At 47.7% G+C, this 18354-nt stretch overlaps 4 protein-coding genes across 4 annotated transcripts; all 4 read left to right on the top strand.

Moving 5' to 3' along the window:
* Window positions 1-263: 263 nt before the first annotated feature.
* Window positions 264-4334, top strand: pmcB (putative calcium-translocating P-type ATPase(PMCA-type); the record flags this gene model as incomplete). Its single annotated transcript, XM_056914049.1, has 6 exons — window positions 264-344; window positions 403-1311; window positions 1361-1791; window positions 1845-1990; window positions 2046-3474; window positions 3530-4334. 6 exons carry the CDS (start codon window positions 264-266, stop codon window positions 4332-4334), a joined length of 3801 nt encoding a protein of 1266 aa, XP_056762898.1.
* Window positions 4335-4805: 471 nt separating this feature from the next.
* N7458_010666 (lipid-binding SYLF domain-containing protein) lies at window positions 4806-6268 on the top strand (the record flags this gene model as incomplete). The annotated part of the gene is made up of 3 exons (XM_056914048.1): window positions 4806-4962; window positions 5017-5117; window positions 5174-6268. 3 exons carry the CDS (start codon window positions 4806-4808, stop codon window positions 6266-6268), a joined length of 1353 nt encoding a protein of 450 aa, XP_056762897.1.
* Window positions 6269-10156: 3888 nt separating this feature from the next.
* N7458_010665 (uncharacterized protein) lies at window positions 10157-10942 on the top strand (the record flags this gene model as incomplete). The annotated part of the gene is made up of 1 exon (XM_056914047.1): window positions 10157-10942. One exon carries the CDS (start codon window positions 10157-10159, stop codon window positions 10940-10942), a length of 786 nt encoding a protein of 261 aa, XP_056762896.1.
* A 6406-nt stretch (window positions 10943-17348) lies between these two features.
* N7458_010664 (uncharacterized protein) lies at window positions 17349-18311 on the top strand (the record flags this gene model as incomplete). Its single annotated transcript, XM_056914046.1, has 1 exon — window positions 17349-18311. One exon carries the CDS (start codon window positions 17349-17351, stop codon window positions 18309-18311), a length of 963 nt encoding a protein of 320 aa, XP_056762895.1.
* Between the last annotated feature and the right edge of the window lie 43 nt (window positions 18312-18354).

Below are 18354 nucleotides of genomic sequence, written 5' to 3'. Positions count from 1 at the left end.
CACCTCCAGTCTTCCACCAGTTTGTCCTGGAAATTCGCGCTCTTGGCAAATACACTATCCACTAGCTGGAGTTGGCACCTCATTTTCCACGGTCACTTTGGCTAGGCATCCTGGGCATCACAACACAGCCCCCTCTCTTGATAATGCAGGATCGACCCCAAGATTTTGAAACACTTCTCCCACATCATTAAGCCACATTCTATCTATCACGTATATCAGAGGGACCCCATTTTTTGTGCCATATTGGTGTCACTAGCACACCCATGGCGTCCGCACAGCACGATTCGTCCCAGAAAGGCATCTTCTTGAGCCCTCTCCAAGTCCCAGATGCTCCGGGAAGAGAGGTGAGACGCAGCCATTGTTTATCAAACAGCAAACACAAGCTAACTTCTTTCTTCCCAGCGCTCTCTCTCCGCCTCATCAGCTGGAGCTTCTTCCTCCTGGTCTGGTCCCACAGATTTCAATCACAGTCCATCATCACCGACATCATCTCTCTCGCCAGACATGGCGTGGAATCCAGATCCCTCACGACTCATGGTCCAGCAAGCCTCACATCGACCCTCGTCGTCGATCGACGGGGAGACCCTACGCCCACGCTCAGACTCGTTCGCCTCATCAGCAGCCCTGACCTTACGTTCCAGAGCCAACTCTGTTGATCCTTCTCAAGCTGCCAAAGAATTTGATGACGTACCTCTATCAGAAGCCCTCAAGCCAGATCCTCGTGAGGAGGCCGACTTTCATGTTGAAAATAACCGGTTCGCGTTCTCGCCCGGTCAACTAAATAAGATGCAAAATCCCAAATCCCTCGCTGCCTTTTATGCCCTGGGTGGCTTGCAAGGACTGGAGCGGGGTCTGCGGACAGATCTTACCGCGGGCCTTTCCGTTGATGAAGGCTGTTTGGAAGGTACCGTTGACTTCCAACAAGTGACGCCCCCATTATACGAGAAACGGCCCTCCATCAGCAAGCCGTCTCTGGAAGCCCAGCCCACGCCAGCAGTACCGGTGTCAGCTGGGGGTGGCTCCCCATTCGAAGATCGTGTCCGGGTGTTCAGCGAGAATAGACTCCCCGCTCGAAAGTCCACGGGTTTCTTGAAGCTCCTCTGGATGGCCTACAATGATAAGATTATTATACTGTTGACCATCGCCGCCATCGTGTCCCTATCCTTGGGCATCTACGAGACGGTGAGTGGAGGGACGGGCGTGGATTGGGTTGAGGGTGTGGCTATTTGCGTGGCGATTCTCATCGTCACCGTCGTCACTGCTGTCAATGACTGGCAGAAGGAAAGACAATTTGCCAAGCTTAATAAGAGGGCAAGTCATCAACTTCGAAGACCTGTTAATTCCATGCTAACAATCACAGAATAATGATCGTGAAGTGAAAGTCATCCGCTCAGGCAAATCCATGATGATATCCATATATGATATCAAAGTCGGCGACATCCTGCACCTCGAACCTGGCGATTCCATCCCTGCAGATGGAGTCTTGATTTCGGGTCACGGCGTAAAGTGCGACGAATCATCTGCCACCGGAGAGTCGGACCAGATGAAGAAGACGGATGGCCATGAAGTCTGGCAGCAGATCGTCGAAGGCTATGCAACTAGAAAACTGGACCCATTCTTGATCTCCGGCAGTAAGGTCCTCGAAGGCGTGGGCACTTATTTGGTGACCAGCGTTGGGCCGTACTCCTCGTATGGCCGAATTATGATGTCGCTGCAGACCTCTAATGATCCTACCCCTCTGCAAGTGAAGTTGGGTCGTCTTGCGAATTGGATTGGGTACTTGGGCTCAGCGTACGTGACGATTCTTTACTGATTGTGTGCAATTACTAACCATTGAATTGTAGGGCTGCAATCATCCTGTTCTTTGTCCTATTGTTCCGATTCATCGCCGATCTGCCAAATCACCCCAATACTAGCCCCGCAGAGAAGGGCAAAGAATTTGTCGACATCTTGATTGTTGCCGTGACTGTCATTGTCGTCGCAATTCCAGGCAAGTATTGACACCCTGTATTAAAAAGTCTATCAGCTAATATTTCTCTTTGCAGAGGGCTTGCCCCTGGCAGTGACACTGGCCCTGGCCTTCGCTACTACTCGCATGGTCAAGGAAAACAATCTTGTCCGAGTTCTTCGTGCCTGTGAAACCATGGGAAATGCCACAGTAATATGTTCCGATAAAACCGGAACTTTGACACAAAACAAAATGACCGTTGTCGCGGGTGCATGGGGCTCGGATCACAGCTTCGCCCAGTCATCCGAGACTCATGACGGGACACCCTCGATGACCACTGCGGAGGCGTTCCGAAGATGCTCGGCTCCAGTCCGAGACCTCATTGTTAAAAACGTTGCTTTGAACTCAACCGCTTTCGAAGAAGAAAAGGACGGTCAACGGGGGTTCGTGGGAAGTAAGACGGAAGTTGCTCTTCTACAGATGGCTCAGGATCATCTTGGCATGGACCTTGCCGCTGAGCGTGGGTCCGCTGATATTGTTCAGATCATTCCATTTGATTCCGCTCGCAAATGTATGGGTGTTGTGTACCGCCATGCAGGTGTTGGGTATCGTCTACTCGTCAAGGGAGCGTCTGAATTGATGGTCGATGTCTGCTCCATGCAAATCACTGAGATTGACATGTGCAAAGAGACAGTCCGCACGGAGTCACTATCGGAGAAGGGAAAGCAGAAGATCTTGGACACTATTGATCGATATGCTCGGGGTTCCCTTCGGACGATTGGACTTGTTTACAAGGACTTCGAGACCTGGCCACCCAAGGACACCAAGAAGCACGACGATGATCCAACTTCCGCCAAGTTTGAAGATTTCTTCAAGGGTATGACCTGGGTTGGCGTTGTGGGAATTCAAGACCCCCTTCGGCCCGAGGTACCCCCTGCAATTGAGAAGTGCCGATTGGCCGGAGTTCAAGTTAAGATGGTGACTGGCGACAATATCGCAACCGCCACTGCCATTGCCTCTTCTTGTGGTATCAAGACCGAAGATGGCCTGGTCATGGAAGGACCCAAGTTCCGGCAGTTATCCGATGAGGAAATGGACCGGGTCATTCCTCGTCTTCAGGTCCTGGCACGCTCCTCGCCAGAGGACAAGCGTATTCTGGTTGAACGACTGAAGCTTCTCGGTGAGACCGTTGCCGTGACTGGCGATGGAACCAACGATGGGCCTGCTCTGCGCACTGCCGACGTTGGCTTTTCCATGGGTATCGCTGGCACTGAGGTTGCCAAGGAAGCTAGTTCGATCATTCTATTGGATGATAATTTCAGATCTATTGTGACTGCAATTTCCTGGGGGCGAGCCGTCAATGATGCTGTCGCCAAGTTCCTGCAGTTCCAGATCACGGTCAACATTACCGCTGTGATTTTGACGTTCATCTCATCTGTCTACAGTAGTTCGAACAGCAGTGTTTTGAACGCCGTGCAGCTCCTTTGGGTGAACTTGATTATGGATACATTTGCTGCTCTTGCTCTGTAAGAAACCTTTCCCGCCGATTAACACAAATCTCTCACTAACGCTATGATACAGAGCTACTGACGCCCCAACCGAAAAGATTCTCGATAGAAAGCCCGTGCCAAAGAGTGCCTCGCTTTTCACTCTGACCATGTGGAAGATGATCCTCGGCCAAGCAATCTACCAACTGGCCATAACATTCATGCTCTACTTCGCCGGAGACAAGCTTCTCGGCGGCCACCTCGACGACACAAACCCAATCCACCGATCCAAGCAGCTTTCCACAGTGGTATTCAACACGTTTGTGTGGATGCAAATCTTCAATGAATTCAACAACAGACGCCTCGATAACAAATTCAATATATTCGAAGGCATGCTCCGGAACTACTGGTTTCTCAGCATCAACGCCATCATGGTCGGTGGCCAAGTCATGATCGTGTACGTGGGCGGCGAGGCCTTCGGCGTGACCCGGCTCAGCGGTGTCCTCTGGGCAGTTTGTTTGATCTGCGCATTGGGATGTCTGCCATGGGCAGTGGTTCTGCGCACGATTCCCGATCGCCACTTTGGTATTGTGTTTAATGCCGTCGTTCGTGGTATGAGCGCTGTGTTGCGCCCGCTGGTGAAGGGCTTCAACGCCTTCGCCCGTGGCATGAAGGCTTTCTTCCAGCCCCTGGTGCGGTTCACACGCCGACTCTTCTCCCGTCAAGACACCAAGACCTGTGACTCGACTGAATCTCCACTTGAAAGTTCCTCGAGTGCCCCAGTCACAGATGAGGAAGCTCCTGCTCCACCTAAACTTGCTCGTCAGGAAAGTCCTGAACGCCCTCGGACACCGTCGGCGATTGCGGTCCCTCCAATCCTCGTTACAAGCTCTCATTGATGCGGGGATTGTTTCTCATGACATGATGTATCATTTAGCGATGTTTTTTCTTCTGGGCTGGAAATCTGATACAGGTCATAGACCCTTCTAAAAAGCCGAGTAGACAGGTCAAAAAATACACCTTGTACCATTATGTTTCGAGTGACACTTTTAAATTAGAGACGACTTTAGTACCAGTTTCAGGATCGAAAAGTAGCGACCCTGGTCATGAATTTGGTTTTTACTATTGGGTCTGGATCTATTTCTCAATTAACCTCCATGTCTCCAGGGTTGTGCAGGAGTATAAAATCCGATGTTTGTTTAGGTTGGCCCCCACGTTGCAGGAAAGTTAAACTCAATCTCGTGCCAGCGCTGACTTGGACCCTGAACAGCAACATCTCCTTCTCCCCCTGAGACCGCCACGGGGCTTGACAGGTCCCTAACACCCATTCGTCTGTTATATTCAGTTGGGGCCTTCTCCAATTCAACGTGATGTCTTCAAATGAAGTTCAACCACCAAGCGAAGGGCCAGTCACGAATGAAGCCCAAGCTCAGGCCCTGAGCGCGGCTCCAGCCTCGAACGCGCGACAACCCCCGATTGCCGGGTATCGAAACCCGATCCACAATCCATTCCCAGCCTCTCTTGCCAGTCTGTATATCCTTGGAGCTGTGCAGTAGGACGACCTCTAACAATTTGTTGTAGGCGAATGTAGAAAAGCCGGCCAAATCATCGATTCATTCGTGAATCCCAAATATGCGGGTCTGGAAGGCGCAATTCCCGGTCGCATCCTCGCCCCAGCCAAAGTACGACCATTCAATACCATTCACCCCCTCCACCGATCGAGCTAACTCTCCCATAGGGACTGGTAATCTGCAGCGTCTTCAAAGCCGGCTTCCTAGGATCCGTGCGCTTTGGCTCTGGACTGATTGTATGCCGCCTCCCTGATGGCACCTGGTCCGCGCCATCAGCCATCTCGCTGGGCGGGTTAGGCGCTGGAGGTCAATTCGGCATGGAATTCACCAATTTCGTTTTCGTCCTCAACACCGACGCCGCAGTCACGACTTTTATTAATTCGGGGACTCTGACCCTGGGCGGGAACATCTCGATAGCGTTTGGCACTGGTCGAAGCGCCGAGACCGCGGCTATGATCGGGACTAAAGGTGTCGCGGGCATTTTTGCCTATTCCAAGACCCGTGGTGTATACGGCGGGTTAACCCTTGAGGGAGGTATGATTGTGGAGCGGTCCTCTGCGAACAAGAAGCTGTATGACCGCAAATTGAAAGCGAAGGAGCTTCTTACTGGTGAAGTTCCGCCGCCGCCGCAGGCTGAACCACTTATGCGCATTCTCAACTCCGAGGCCTTCCGTCTTCCATCTGGGGGTGAGCAGTCTCTAGCTGATGGTCTACCTGCGTCAGCAGCGGATGCTCAAACTGCGGGAGCTCAGGTGGCTGGCGCTCCAGCTCCGGAAGTTTCTGCTCCAGAAGGTTCTGTTCCAGAAGTTCCTGCTGTGGAAGCTTCGCGTGCGGAAGTCCCAATTGCAGAGGCTCCAGTTCCAGAATCTCAAGCTGCAGACGTTCAAGTGCCAGAAGTTCAAACGCCAGAAGCTGTAGTTGCAGAGCCTTCTTCTCAGCAACCCGAGGGACCTGCAGAACCCGTTGCCACTGGCGCCGTGCCTGAAATAGAAACGACATCACCCCAAGCACCGTCTACCGAAAAAGATGTCCAAAATGCATCTCCGCAGGCTTCAACACAACCCATAGAGGATTCGGTCATTGTGCAACACATTACCGAGGGAAATACTCCCGAGATCATCCATGATGTACCACAGAACACTTCAGGGGCCACAGCAGAAGGCCATCCACCTCCTGCAGTTGATACCCAGCCTCCGGATCAATCTCAGCCCCAGCCTAACCAGTTGCCTGCGGCCCTTAGCGATGAAAATCTGAAGAGATAAAAGTCTTGACAAGTACTGGCTTCTTCTCTGAATGCTCTCCGTCGTTACAGCTCATATGTTCTGTTTGAATTCGTTACGTTGAGATATCCTCATATACTATTCCCATTTTATTTGTCTAGCTTATATTCTGCATGTCCAATTCTGGTAAATTTTGACTTTTAAGCATAGATCTGCTCATGATGAATTTCTGTGCATTTCTAATGCACCCTGGGCCCGCACTTTGCTGTCTCCACTATCCAAACCGAGGTGTCTACCTGGACTTGATTTTTTTTGTTGGATTACTGATCACAGAAAGAGGCCCTGTGCGTGGACGTCCGCTCCATTATCCAAGAGCAGTTTGACAATCTCTTTATGGCGTCCCTCTGAGGCGGCCTGGAGAGCGTTGCCGTACCGGCCGCTCTGCGCGTGGATGTCCGCTCCCTTGTCTAAGAGCAGTCTGATACTCTCTAGATGGCCCCCAAACAAGGCGGCATACAGAGCGTTGCCGTAGAAACCGTCCTGCGTGTTTACGTTCGCTCCCTTGTCAATAAGTTCTCGTGCAGGCTCAACAAGCCCAACATAGCAAGCATACGTGTTTAGCGGAACTTTATATAATTCTGCTATCTCTACGCGGAAATACACTACGATAAGCAAGTCTAGATTAGCTACTGCTAAAGCTACCTTAATAATCTTTAGCCTCGATATAGAATGTTAATATTCCGTTATACCCTTATTACCCCTAGCTTTTGCCTATTTTGCCTAGGCGATAAAGACATAAAACCGGACCAGAGATTTCAACAGTGGCTAGCTAAGGCAACACTTCTTAATCATATTAACTAACATTTCAACGCTTTGAAAACTTCAACAGCCTTCTTCTGTCCACATCCTTGTTGCCAGACAAAGGACTATACGGGCATTACAAATCTTCGTCGCCACTTCTTTAACGCACTCTCCATTGATGAACCGCGGTCCAACTGCGTGAGTCGAAAAAGAAAATTGCAGATGGAACCGGAACTTGTCCCTGGAGACCATACTCAGGCTCACCCTGAGGTCTCAGGTATACAAGTGATTCCCGCTTTTGAGTATCCTCACAAGAAGGGTAAAGCAGACAGCTTCGAAGAGGCGCAGATAATAGAGAAACTCATGGAGCATTTTACACATTATGATGGAAGCCAGGCGCATCATGAAGTGGGCGCAAGCGGTTGAGCAGCATAACCAGAAATATAGATAGCCTGTTCTCTTGAATGAATCTTTCGTCTCATGGTGAACGTGTGCTTTTCCAATAGGCAAGACAACTCGATGAATAAATAAGAAAAGGGCCAGTGGTCTAATACATTCTAATTTTGAAAGTACATCTGCAGAAGGTAGGCTGCTTCTGGAGCCGTCGCTACGCATGCCAATCATCATACTTTGCGATATTAACTCGCCTCGACGATGAAAGATCCCTCTGGCTTAAGGTTCAGTCTGCCGTCGAGGAATATTTTGTACGAGTCTAGAATAAATCATTCAATCAATCAATCAATCAACCAAAGTTCCTCGTAACAAAGTATCTGTTCCTGGGGGCTTTAGCATTAAGTTCCAGGAACTCAGACGTGTCGGGAGCGCATGGCAGCGTTCCCGGGCACGGTTCCTGTATTCCTGGAGACGAGCAAGCCCGTCTCCACGATCTCTGATTTCACAGGCATTCCCACCTACTCAGAGGACCTACCTGTTTTCAGGAGGCTTTGCAAGAGTGGTTGAAGATCTGGAAACCCCATATTAAATGGAAGTTGATAAATAATAAAGAGCTAGACAACGTACCGGACATCTATCATCCAATGGCTTTACAATTGCCCAACTATCCGTATTCCTCGACGGTATTGTAGGACGTCGACACCACGACACCACGACCCTGCGTGTAACGCAAGTGGAAATTCCTGCGTGTCGTGGCCAGCTGTTGCCATGTGTGCTTCCTTTAGGTATGTTGGGGGCGTTCTGCTCTAAATTCCTCTTCCACATTCGCTCTGACCTTTCGATGCACAAAAACAGACGAAACTAGAAGGCTCAAGGGCCGCAGTTTCAAACCGCCGAATAGCCGTCTCCAATCAGCCTTCCAGAGAACTACAAGTTCCCCACTATCCTGTGGCCAAGGGCCTTCTCCCTAAGTTCAAGAAGACTATGAAGTTCGAGGTTCAAACAACCACATTCAAAACCTCAGCCCTGGCCCTTCCAGTAGTCTTGTTCCCTGACGCCTTCACGAATACTCACCTTCAATCATTTCATCCCTCCACTGGCACTCTCAAGACATCAGTATTGAGGCGAGAAGAACGTTAACATATAAGAGTGTAATAGATGTCATTCCGGGGATATGCTTTATTTAAAGAGATTCAGCGCCCGGTAAGGACATGCAATAGATTCGAGGAATCAAACGTAAACAATAGCACTCGTCCTGAAGGACAACCAAGACATATTGTTGATAATGACACGACAGAAGCACGTGGGCGGTACTCCGGTGGTAACCATAGCAAATTTTCCGAGTTCCAAGTGATCCACATACCATCCGGGCAGATTCTTAGGGTTTCTTCGTTGTCGTCGTCGTTCGGGGAAATAGTTTCTGTGGGGTTGTATGACTGTTGGATGATTGAGATCGAATCATCTTCTAACACGGTCGCTGGCTTAAATGGAGAACGAGCATTAGCCCTTTGGGTCCAGCAAGCGATATTTGCATTTTTTTAGGGGCATGTTTATGGTGTTTTGATTCTATGTCTTTATCGAATTTGCGTGGAGATTGGGTGGGAGGGTGGGCATAGCCGGACTGCACATAGAATATGCATTGGTATTCATCAATCTGACATCCATTTGTTTAATAAGGCGTTCGTTTCTGAGTGGCTGCATGTACGGAGTACCTCAACTTTCAATACTGCCACAATTGCCACATCGTTTCAGGGCTTACAGCCTCCGCCCCCAGTCTACAGTGGCACCGCAAAAGTTCCGACCACCTTCTGCTTACATAACATTCTGCCGGACATAAACACTTCGAGATTTCCACTAGTTTCCCTAAATTTTGGGAAAAACTGTCTCGAACTCCAATTGCACGTCTCATTTGGGAGGATTGAATAGAAGAAATCGAATTCTCTAGTTTTGATATGTTTTTCTTATGGTTCAAAATTTCCAATAAAGGCGGTATATATCAGGCGGTAAAGAGGGTGGTCGGAAACTTTTGCGGTGCCACTGTAGTCAACATGGATGGACGGAGTACGTCCACGACAGTGCAAAAAGAAGTAGCTGAACTATCGTACTGCCACGCGCTCAGTCCATTCGCCCCTGTTCACCCCTGTTCCTGCCTATTGTTGTTGTTGGACTTGGCATGTCTTGGCTTCAGGGTTCTAACTTCTTTGATTGCTTCGTTCTCTGCGCCTTGTCCATCTTTTTACCACCACGCTCGGGTCTATACTGTGTATTACCACCAATCTCCAGTGACTTTTACCCTCCCTGGGCTTTGCCCCTCCAGACTCCTTCGTGCCTCTATTCCGTGATGTTATCTGATCGGCCAGTACCCCCATGGCAGCCACCCTCGTATAGCCGTGCTCGTGCGCATACCCGTCTCGTATCACAGACCGCATATATTCAGGTCTTCTCGCACTAATTTTCCTCGCTGCACATTTTCTGTCACCGCTTTCAAAAGGGCTTTGAAGCTCTTGTACCGAGCCTTGATAACCCAGCAATACCTTCAGGATGTTATGGCTCCACAGATGTCTTCCGGTTCTCTCATCATTGCTCACATTACTGTCACTAGCTGATGGCGACGAATCTACCTGCGATCCCAAGCTCACCGACAGTCCACTGGCCTCTTATGTTCGAAATATTACAGGCACTCCGCATTATAAGGATTATGCTGGGTCCTACTTTCAAGGAATAGGTTCCTACAACATGACATTCCAGACGCCCAACTCCGGCGAGTTCGGGCCAAGCTGCCCCTCGGCCTCTCGGCGAATGCTTGCTGTTGCATGGGTCGGACCACAACTACCGAACATAACAGGGCTGACCAACCCCTTTATCCTCAATTTCGACAGCCTATTAAGTGAGGAGCCGCTGAGTGACATCTATCGGATCCCATGCAGCTCTCTGAAAGATCCATTGTATCCGGTGTCTCTGCACACGACACACATGTTTGCTGTGTCCATAACTGCGCCACCAAGCCTGATAGATGCACCAGACCAATTCAAAGACACAGCTTCTTTGAAGGTCTGGCCCGATCCACAGGATCCGTCAAGGGTTGCATTCAACGCCACCCACAGTGGCAGCGATCCTGATCCAGGCTTCTTTGACGTCTATGGGAAAGACTTCGTTCATATACCCGCTGATATTTGTTCCGATGAAATCAAACTCACATATGAGGAAGATAAAGCGAAATTACCAGTTGGTACATTCGTCAGTGGGTCTATCACAAACACGACTCTCCATTTGGAAATCTCAGGCAACTTCACCACCGGCTGGTTATATGAAACCGGGGCCGATCCAATCATCGTCAACTTTGATTGCACCTTCGATGGAGATTTTGATCGCGTTAATTCCTCACAGATCCCTTCTATCAGGCAACCTGGTCAACCTGTCCTTTCATTTGAGCGATTCAGTGGCTCCCACCACCTCACGTCTCCCACTCTGCTCCTACTGACAGTGGTAGTAGGGTCCGTCAGCATTATGTGGCTCAGTTAGGCCTCGGGAGACCTGTGGGTGCACAAACACAGGGCAAACCTAGGAAGCTTGTGACTTGCTTAATTTACGTAGCCCGAGCCTGTAATTTTGAGTATTTGGTTTCCATGCTAGGCATCCAAGGAGAAATTTAGGGTATTCGGCGATTATTCCAAAAAAAATAATATTCAAAGCCTTAATATCTGTTTGTATAGCTCACTTCGCACCATAGTGTTGAGAGTAGTCAAAAGCGGGGGTGCGTGTTTTACATTATGATTCTGGAGACAAATCGAGTGGGTTTGGGGTAAAACGCCCACCGATTCATACTTTTAAAAGACCTGGGTATCCTCTGAAGCCAGGAATGGAAATATCGCATTTTAGCGGAGTCGTAGTGAGGAAAATGTCCCTTTACGGTCGCCGGACGAAGAAGATGCGCCCCATCCTCAACTGATTTACAGTCGATTCTGTATTGGTATCTTTTTGTCAGACATTATCCGGTCCGTATGAGACAGTATAGATATGTTCGCTTTGAGGCCGTTGTTGAAGCTATCTCATTCGCCAGCCGAAGAGGCGCCACTCATGTTTGCTTTGTTTGTACCTTCATATCATCTGTCTCGGGCGGAAACAGATCATTTTCATTGTAGATAATTGAATGTGTATGCTTTTCAACATTAGGAGGCCATCACATAAATGCCGCGTATGCCTACTAACACAACAATTGCTTTCGCAAGTAGATTCTCCATGAAACTGGCTGTCGCCTTACACAGGGCCAAAGCCTGTCCTTCTTGGTTTACCTTTTTTTAATTCGATATAAGAAGAAACGATTTTTTTTTTCCCCTTAGTGTCTGTTTTTCCCTTTCTCTCCGGTGGGATACAACAAAGTAGTTACTGATAAAGAATCAGATCTGGCTCAGTTATGTCGCGCGCATTTTCGACAACTGCTCGAAGCCTTCTCCGGATCATCTAGAAAGGAACCGAAGCAATTCCAAAATATAACGAAATGATTGCGAAGGCATCAAAGACAACCCGAAGCTCAATGAAAGAGCCGAGAAAGTTGAACTAGCGTTGGTTATGCTCTCGTTGCCCATCAGGGCATAGATAGTACTAACAATACTTAGTAGTACCGAGCATGTTTCACTCAAGGATCAAAAGAGGAGGGTATCCGGACAAATCTTTACCAAGGATGGTGCCCGCCTCACGTCAGGTCATTGGTATCACGACGGCGAATTGAGCTACTCACAGGAGCCATATAATAAGAAGGACTAGAGGATGTCTTGTTCGATGGGAAAGTCTGCTCAAGTAGTTTACGCTCCTGTCTTGGCCATCTACATCTCAATACAACTCTTAGTTTGTGCTTGAAATTTAAAACAGTCTGCCTTACGTCTCTGCAGAACATTATATATATTCCTATATTCCTCTTCTTGTGACTTTCGAATAACGAAGAGCGAAGAATCGATAGGAGGACATAGTATCAGAGCTGCCAATTATTTTGGAGATTTAGAGCCACTGCTTATCGTAAGCCCTTGCAAGCCTCTTGCTAGATTCGTTGTCCATCGGAGAAGGCAAAGCACGTTATCCAAGAGCCTCATCAAGCATACTACGTGTGTTGTGTTAACAATTTCCTTAGGCCCACATTCCGGCTAACTAACTGGTCCGTGCATAGTCTCTCTATTTAACCCCATGACTTTATCGCGAAATCCACTTGACTTACGAGACAATGACAGTAGGACTCAAACTATATAAGATGTCCTTCTTGAGGTGTTTAAGGACAAGCCCGTACAAAGCCCCTTCTAACCCGCCTAATATCCTCCGTGTCTCTCAGCCTGTTAAGGAGGAGCGCGCTCCTCATTACAACCCTAAAAATTTCTATCCAGTGCAACTCTATACGATACTTGTCGATAGGTAGTAGATAGCTGCTAAACTTAGCTAGAGTATCAGTTCGACAGTTTAGCTCGCAATGGATCTCTACTAGTATATCTACACTAATATATCTTATATTCCCTCTAACTTACTAGGTAGCGCTAGCTCTGTCTATATTACGTCGCGATAAAGATTAATACACATAATTACGTATTAAAAGAGTATACCGAAAAGGAGCTACGAATCACACAGCGTATAACTTAAGGGAATCTAACCTACGAAGGGCGCTATTTTGTCCGCACTTAACTTATTCCACTTGCCAGGACCGTATAGTAACCATATCTACTTAGTATTCGATCCTCTCCGCGAACCTCTATAGATATTAAAAGAACGTTTCGCTAGGAGCGTCCTTCCTTCCGATATTCTTAGGCCGATAGTTCGGATAATCACGAAAGGTCTTTATTACCTCTATACCTAGTCTTATATTATTTATACCGGTCAGTTTAACTATCTAAACTCCCCTTCTGTTTTTGAATATTAAATCTAAATAGATCTAAAGTCCGACAATATCCTTATAGCCCTTCGGAACCAGTCTATACTCGGTAACATCGCTCGGGATAAGATTAAAAACCCTTTGCCACAGAAGCATTCCCGGGATAGAATAATATACCTTTCAAGGAATGATTTCGGCCTTAATATAGAAAATCTTAGAAGGCTAGTAATCACTAACTTTAGTCTTTCTGTTAACGGGAGTAAGTCTCCTTATAAACACACTATTCAACCGAATGGTTTCCGAGCCCCTAAAGTTATTCTCGGAGCAGGCTAGGATTATAGCGCTAATATATAGAATTTAGGTGCATTAGTAAGGTCTAATAAATGCAGTTTCTACCTAAGCTAACACTCTGAATAGATCTAGGAACTCTTGTGTAGGGTTAGCCCTTTTGATTATCCCAAATCATCATCGGACTCGTCGTTTATTGCAGAGAAACATTTAGCGGCTATCATTTCCTTGATTAGTCCTCCCCTATAAGATTTTCTGAAGCGAAGGAATTAGTATTCGCGATATTTTAATGACGACGGTACTTCCTATAATGTTAGATTTACCGGAGATAGTCTTGCTAATTGCTAATTAGGTTAATTCAAATTTCCTAATCTCATTACGCGAGGACTTGAAAATAAACTTATCGTCACCGAAGGAGACAAGAAGCGGATGTTTATGGGTTTCATCTCGAAAATACTACGTTAGCGACCAGAGGACAGAGCAACGGCAGAGGATCTCCTTCTGACCCTTAGCTCCAAGTATAGTTTTGCCGTCTGCGTTCGAGGTAAACAGGAGGCTGTTTTTATGTACGAAATCTCAACGGCCCCTCAGAAGCAGGGGGAGGAGAAGAGTAAGAGATGGGGCCTACAAGTATAAGAGGCCAGGACGCATTTCAAACTTCATAGGGAGGAAAAGTTTGCTATATATGTGTTGTGAAAGGACGTGCATGTAGGTCGTTATCATTTCCGGCCAAAGATAAGCAAGAAGACCTCAATCAAGTCTCCCTTAGAAGCGCGCCTCGTTTTGCTCGTTCAAGATAAAAGGGCTAGCACTATAGTCAGTAAAGGAAGCAACTTGGTACACACCGCCACCAACCGGCTCCTGGTATTCGCTATCGGTTTAGCGGAGAGGTTCGCGTGTAAATGATGCAATTGCTGGGTAGATATCGTCTCAACGGGCATCACGTAGCTCAGGACAGACTTCACGAAGCAACCAGGCGTCCATGTAACTCACAATGAAGAACCATATACCGGTTTCAACATCCATGTCTTTGCGCTTATGTTCCACCCAAGCATCGAAAATTTGCTGAAGCCGGAGTGTGATATGTTGAGTCACGAATGCCATATTTCTAGCTTCTCGGGGCTTAAATGTCATATCCGTACTTGGCAAGAGCATTATCAGCAATTTGGGCGATCTTGACCCCACAATTTTCTATGGTCAGCGCAGAATCAAGGGCCTAGACGAGTTGACTCCTTTCGACTATTCCTCATTCTTCTTTAGTAAATGCGTAAGGACTGTTAGATTTTGTCCACCGAAGAACGGGAAGCTTAATCGAGGACAACAAAAACCTTAGACCAACTAGCATCGATATAAATTAGCCTACTTCACGCGATACCCGACGCGTTCGAGTAACACACTAGCCTTAATTATCCCTGCAGGCATTTAAGGACAGTTTGACAGACATACGTGCTGCACCGTAGGCATACTCGTAGCGGAGATAGCTGACGCAATCATGTAAATAAATATAGGATGGCGGGCGGTAGTTATAGGTGCATAACTAGTTAACGTAGTTCCCAGCCACCCTGGCCACCCTACCCCATTAGAAAATTTCAAAATCAATTATCTCCATCAAAACGCATTGAATTTACTACTGCTGACGATTCTTACAACGGTTGATCTTATGGCCAATCTCCCAGCACCCACTACACCTAGGCGGAGCCCTAGTAGCCGGCCGATTTGCCTGAATAGGTAATTCGCCCTGCGTATGCGATTCTACCACCGGTGCTTCTTCTCGCAAATCTAGCTGCGCAACTAGCTGTAGCCCTCTTCAACGGTCAAACCCTCTTCGCAGGGTATTTGCTTATGCGACCGATTGCGCTTCTTGACGATCTTCTCATTGGCTGCGCGTAGATTCGCATTATCTTGCGCGAGTAATGTAGCGTTTTGTAGCGATAGTGCAGTGCCCTTGATAATCTGATCTAGCATGGTTTTGATTGGGCTCGGAGGGCTTTGTGACCGCTGATGTAGTAGATCTATCAGCATTGAAGATTGCTTTTGTAGCTGAACGATAGTTCTGGGCGTTTTTGGTGTAAATTGGCTAGATGGGCTGCTTGGCTGGCTGTTTGGTGGTGACGGAGTTCGTAGAGAGATATTAAGCTTCGAGAGCACTCTTTCTGTATAGATTGGCACTAGGCCACTAGCTGCGAAGCTATTTTGAATAGTGCTTGATTGGTAGGCTTCCTGCCGCGCGCGTTGGTAGTCTTCTAGGAAATCGAATTTATCGATATGATTATATCCTCTACGCGCAAGATCGCTTACGAAGCGACCGTACGCGCGCTTTAGCACTACAAAACAGCTAACATCTAGTAGTTGTAGTAGATGTGACGAATGCGTAGGCATACAAAGAGGTATAATATCGTTTTCTGCGTATAATCGGTCGAATTGGGGCGTAAGGTGGCTACTATAGCCATCAAGAATTAGTAGCCGAAAGCGGCTACGTACACGCGAATTCGTTGATAGGATAAATAGCTTCTCTAGCTAGCGTAGGCCAATCTCATCGGTAGTCCAGCCGTTATTCGAGACCTCAAATCGCTAATCTTTTAGTAGGTTATCAAACTAACCCGCAATAGCAACTTTGCCTTTGAAAACCACACATAGCAGTAGCGAATAGCTATCTGCGCAAATTGCTTCGATAGGAGTAACCTATTCGCGATTTCCTGGCTGTAGTATCAATCGCCGACCGTAGTATTCAGCTCGCGTAACCACCTTCTGCGCAGATATAAGGCCCATTACAAATCCGGTCTCGTCAAAGTTGTAGATATCCTCCAATTATATACCGTTCTTATCGATAGCGCGTTGTACGGTAGTAAACTACCCTCGTAGCGATTTTGGGTCTTCATTTAGTACGCGCTGGTAGTCGTATCGCCTAGAGAAGCGTGATCGAATCTCTTCGCGTCGATTTATAAAGGCTGATAGCCAATTCTTGCCAACTGTAGGCGGAGGGTAGCTACCGCGTGTACCTAGTAGGATATTAGCCATTTCGGCTATAGTAGCTGGCCGAGGGGCTGCTCCACGCGAATCCATAGAGATAATCCAATCAACAAGCGGATCCTCTTCCAATTAGGTCAGTTTATGGCTAGGGTTACGTCTCTCTGCGATAGAGACTACACCACATGCACGCGTTTGTAGGGTACTGCGTGGAATTTCGTATAGCTTTGCTGCTGCGCGAATAGATTTGACACGGCCATTTTTAATATCATCAAGGGCTAATAAGATCTTGCCCTCTTGATTGGCCGATTTCTGTAAGGATTTAGAGCGAATTGGTGGCATGGTAGTTGGTTGAAGTTGGTAGGTTGGTAGGTTGACGCGTTTTCTGATGGGGTGGCCAGGGTGGCTGGGAACTACGTTAACTAGTAACTAGTTATCTCCTTTCTCCGGGTATCCACTACTACTGCTGCTTCGTCACACCCCCTCAGCGATTTAGCGAGTGTTGAATATCTTCGCCAATGTTGAATTCAATCGAATCAATCGCTAATTCCTTGCAGCAGGCCTCTCTTTTCTTATTTACACCTCAATCAGGTTCTGTATATCTTCTATGCGTAGCATCCTAACGAACTCCTCGTGCTTCTAGCGTGGTAGGAGCTTCGTGAGTACGCCGCCGTACCGCATATATCTTACACTACTTTACAATCGTCTAATTTTCTGTAGATTTATAAGGATTTAGCATCTAGCTAAACTCCCTATCACTCGCTTGACTCTAGTGACTATTGAATGCTTCCTTGGCTTGTCAACACGAACATATCAATTACGATGCCATCGGACTGGACAATTCTCGACGACATCGGCTTCAGGCAGCTGAGTCAGGGAGTATTCCTTTACTCTGCTTTCGAACAAGGTTCTCGAGCTAAGAAATATACACGGGTACATTCAAGCCCAGACGTGATTATTATCTGCGCCTGGGGATTCGCCCAGGCCAGGCATGTTGCAAAATACATTTCAGAACATCAGTCGCTCTACCCAACTGCCAAAATTCTCCTGATCTACAACTCTGTTGCAAACATTATATGGAAGTCAGATGCTTCCCAGATGCAATGGTTTCAGCCTGCCGCCAACATGCTGCGGGAATGCATCGACTCAACGCCCGACCTGCGAGTTCTCCTTCATCTATTTTCCAATACTGGCTCACATTCTGCTGTCCAGTTGGCCGAGGCCTGCAGAAACAATTATCCGCCATTCACGCTGCCAGTGACATCGATCATTTTCGACTCCTGCCCCAGCATGCCCATCTTCGGGCCAATGGCCAACGCGCTTGCGTTGGGCTCACCCTCTAAGAATATACTGATTACCTCGATGGTAAGAGTCGTGGCCTATGGTATTATTGGATTATCGATCGCCTTTGAGAAAACAGGTCTTACGACCCATGTAGCTACGAAGCTCTACACCCGGCTGAACAGCACAAATGATGCGTTCCTTGAGCGGAGGGTTTCTACTGAAGGTCAAATTGCTGCATACCCGATTCCGAGGACCTATATATACGGTCCTATGGATGATATGATCCCCGTGGATCAAGTGATTCAGCATGCCAATATTGCGATTGCAAACATGTCAGCCTGTGGGATCGAGCATGCATCGAGATATGTGACGACAAAAGAATTTGTGGGGAGCCCACATGTGAATCATGTTAGATTTGAAAAGGAAAGATATTGGCGAATTGGAAACATGGCAGATAAGCGTTATAGGCTCTACGGAGAAGATACACCCCGCTTCTGGTGAATGAGTCGGGGGATATGTGATTCTTCGTACCATAAGGCGCGAA

This window comes from Penicillium daleae (genome assembly GCF_028827525.1).
Source record: "Penicillium daleae strain IBT 16125 chromosome Unknown utg000008l_segment0_segment0, whole genome shotgun sequence".
NCBI classification, from domain to species: Eukaryota; Fungi; Ascomycota; class Eurotiomycetes; order Eurotiales; family Aspergillaceae; genus Penicillium; species Penicillium daleae.
Note: the sequence above shows the minus strand (reverse complement) of the source record. Positions and strands in the feature narration are given on the sequence as shown.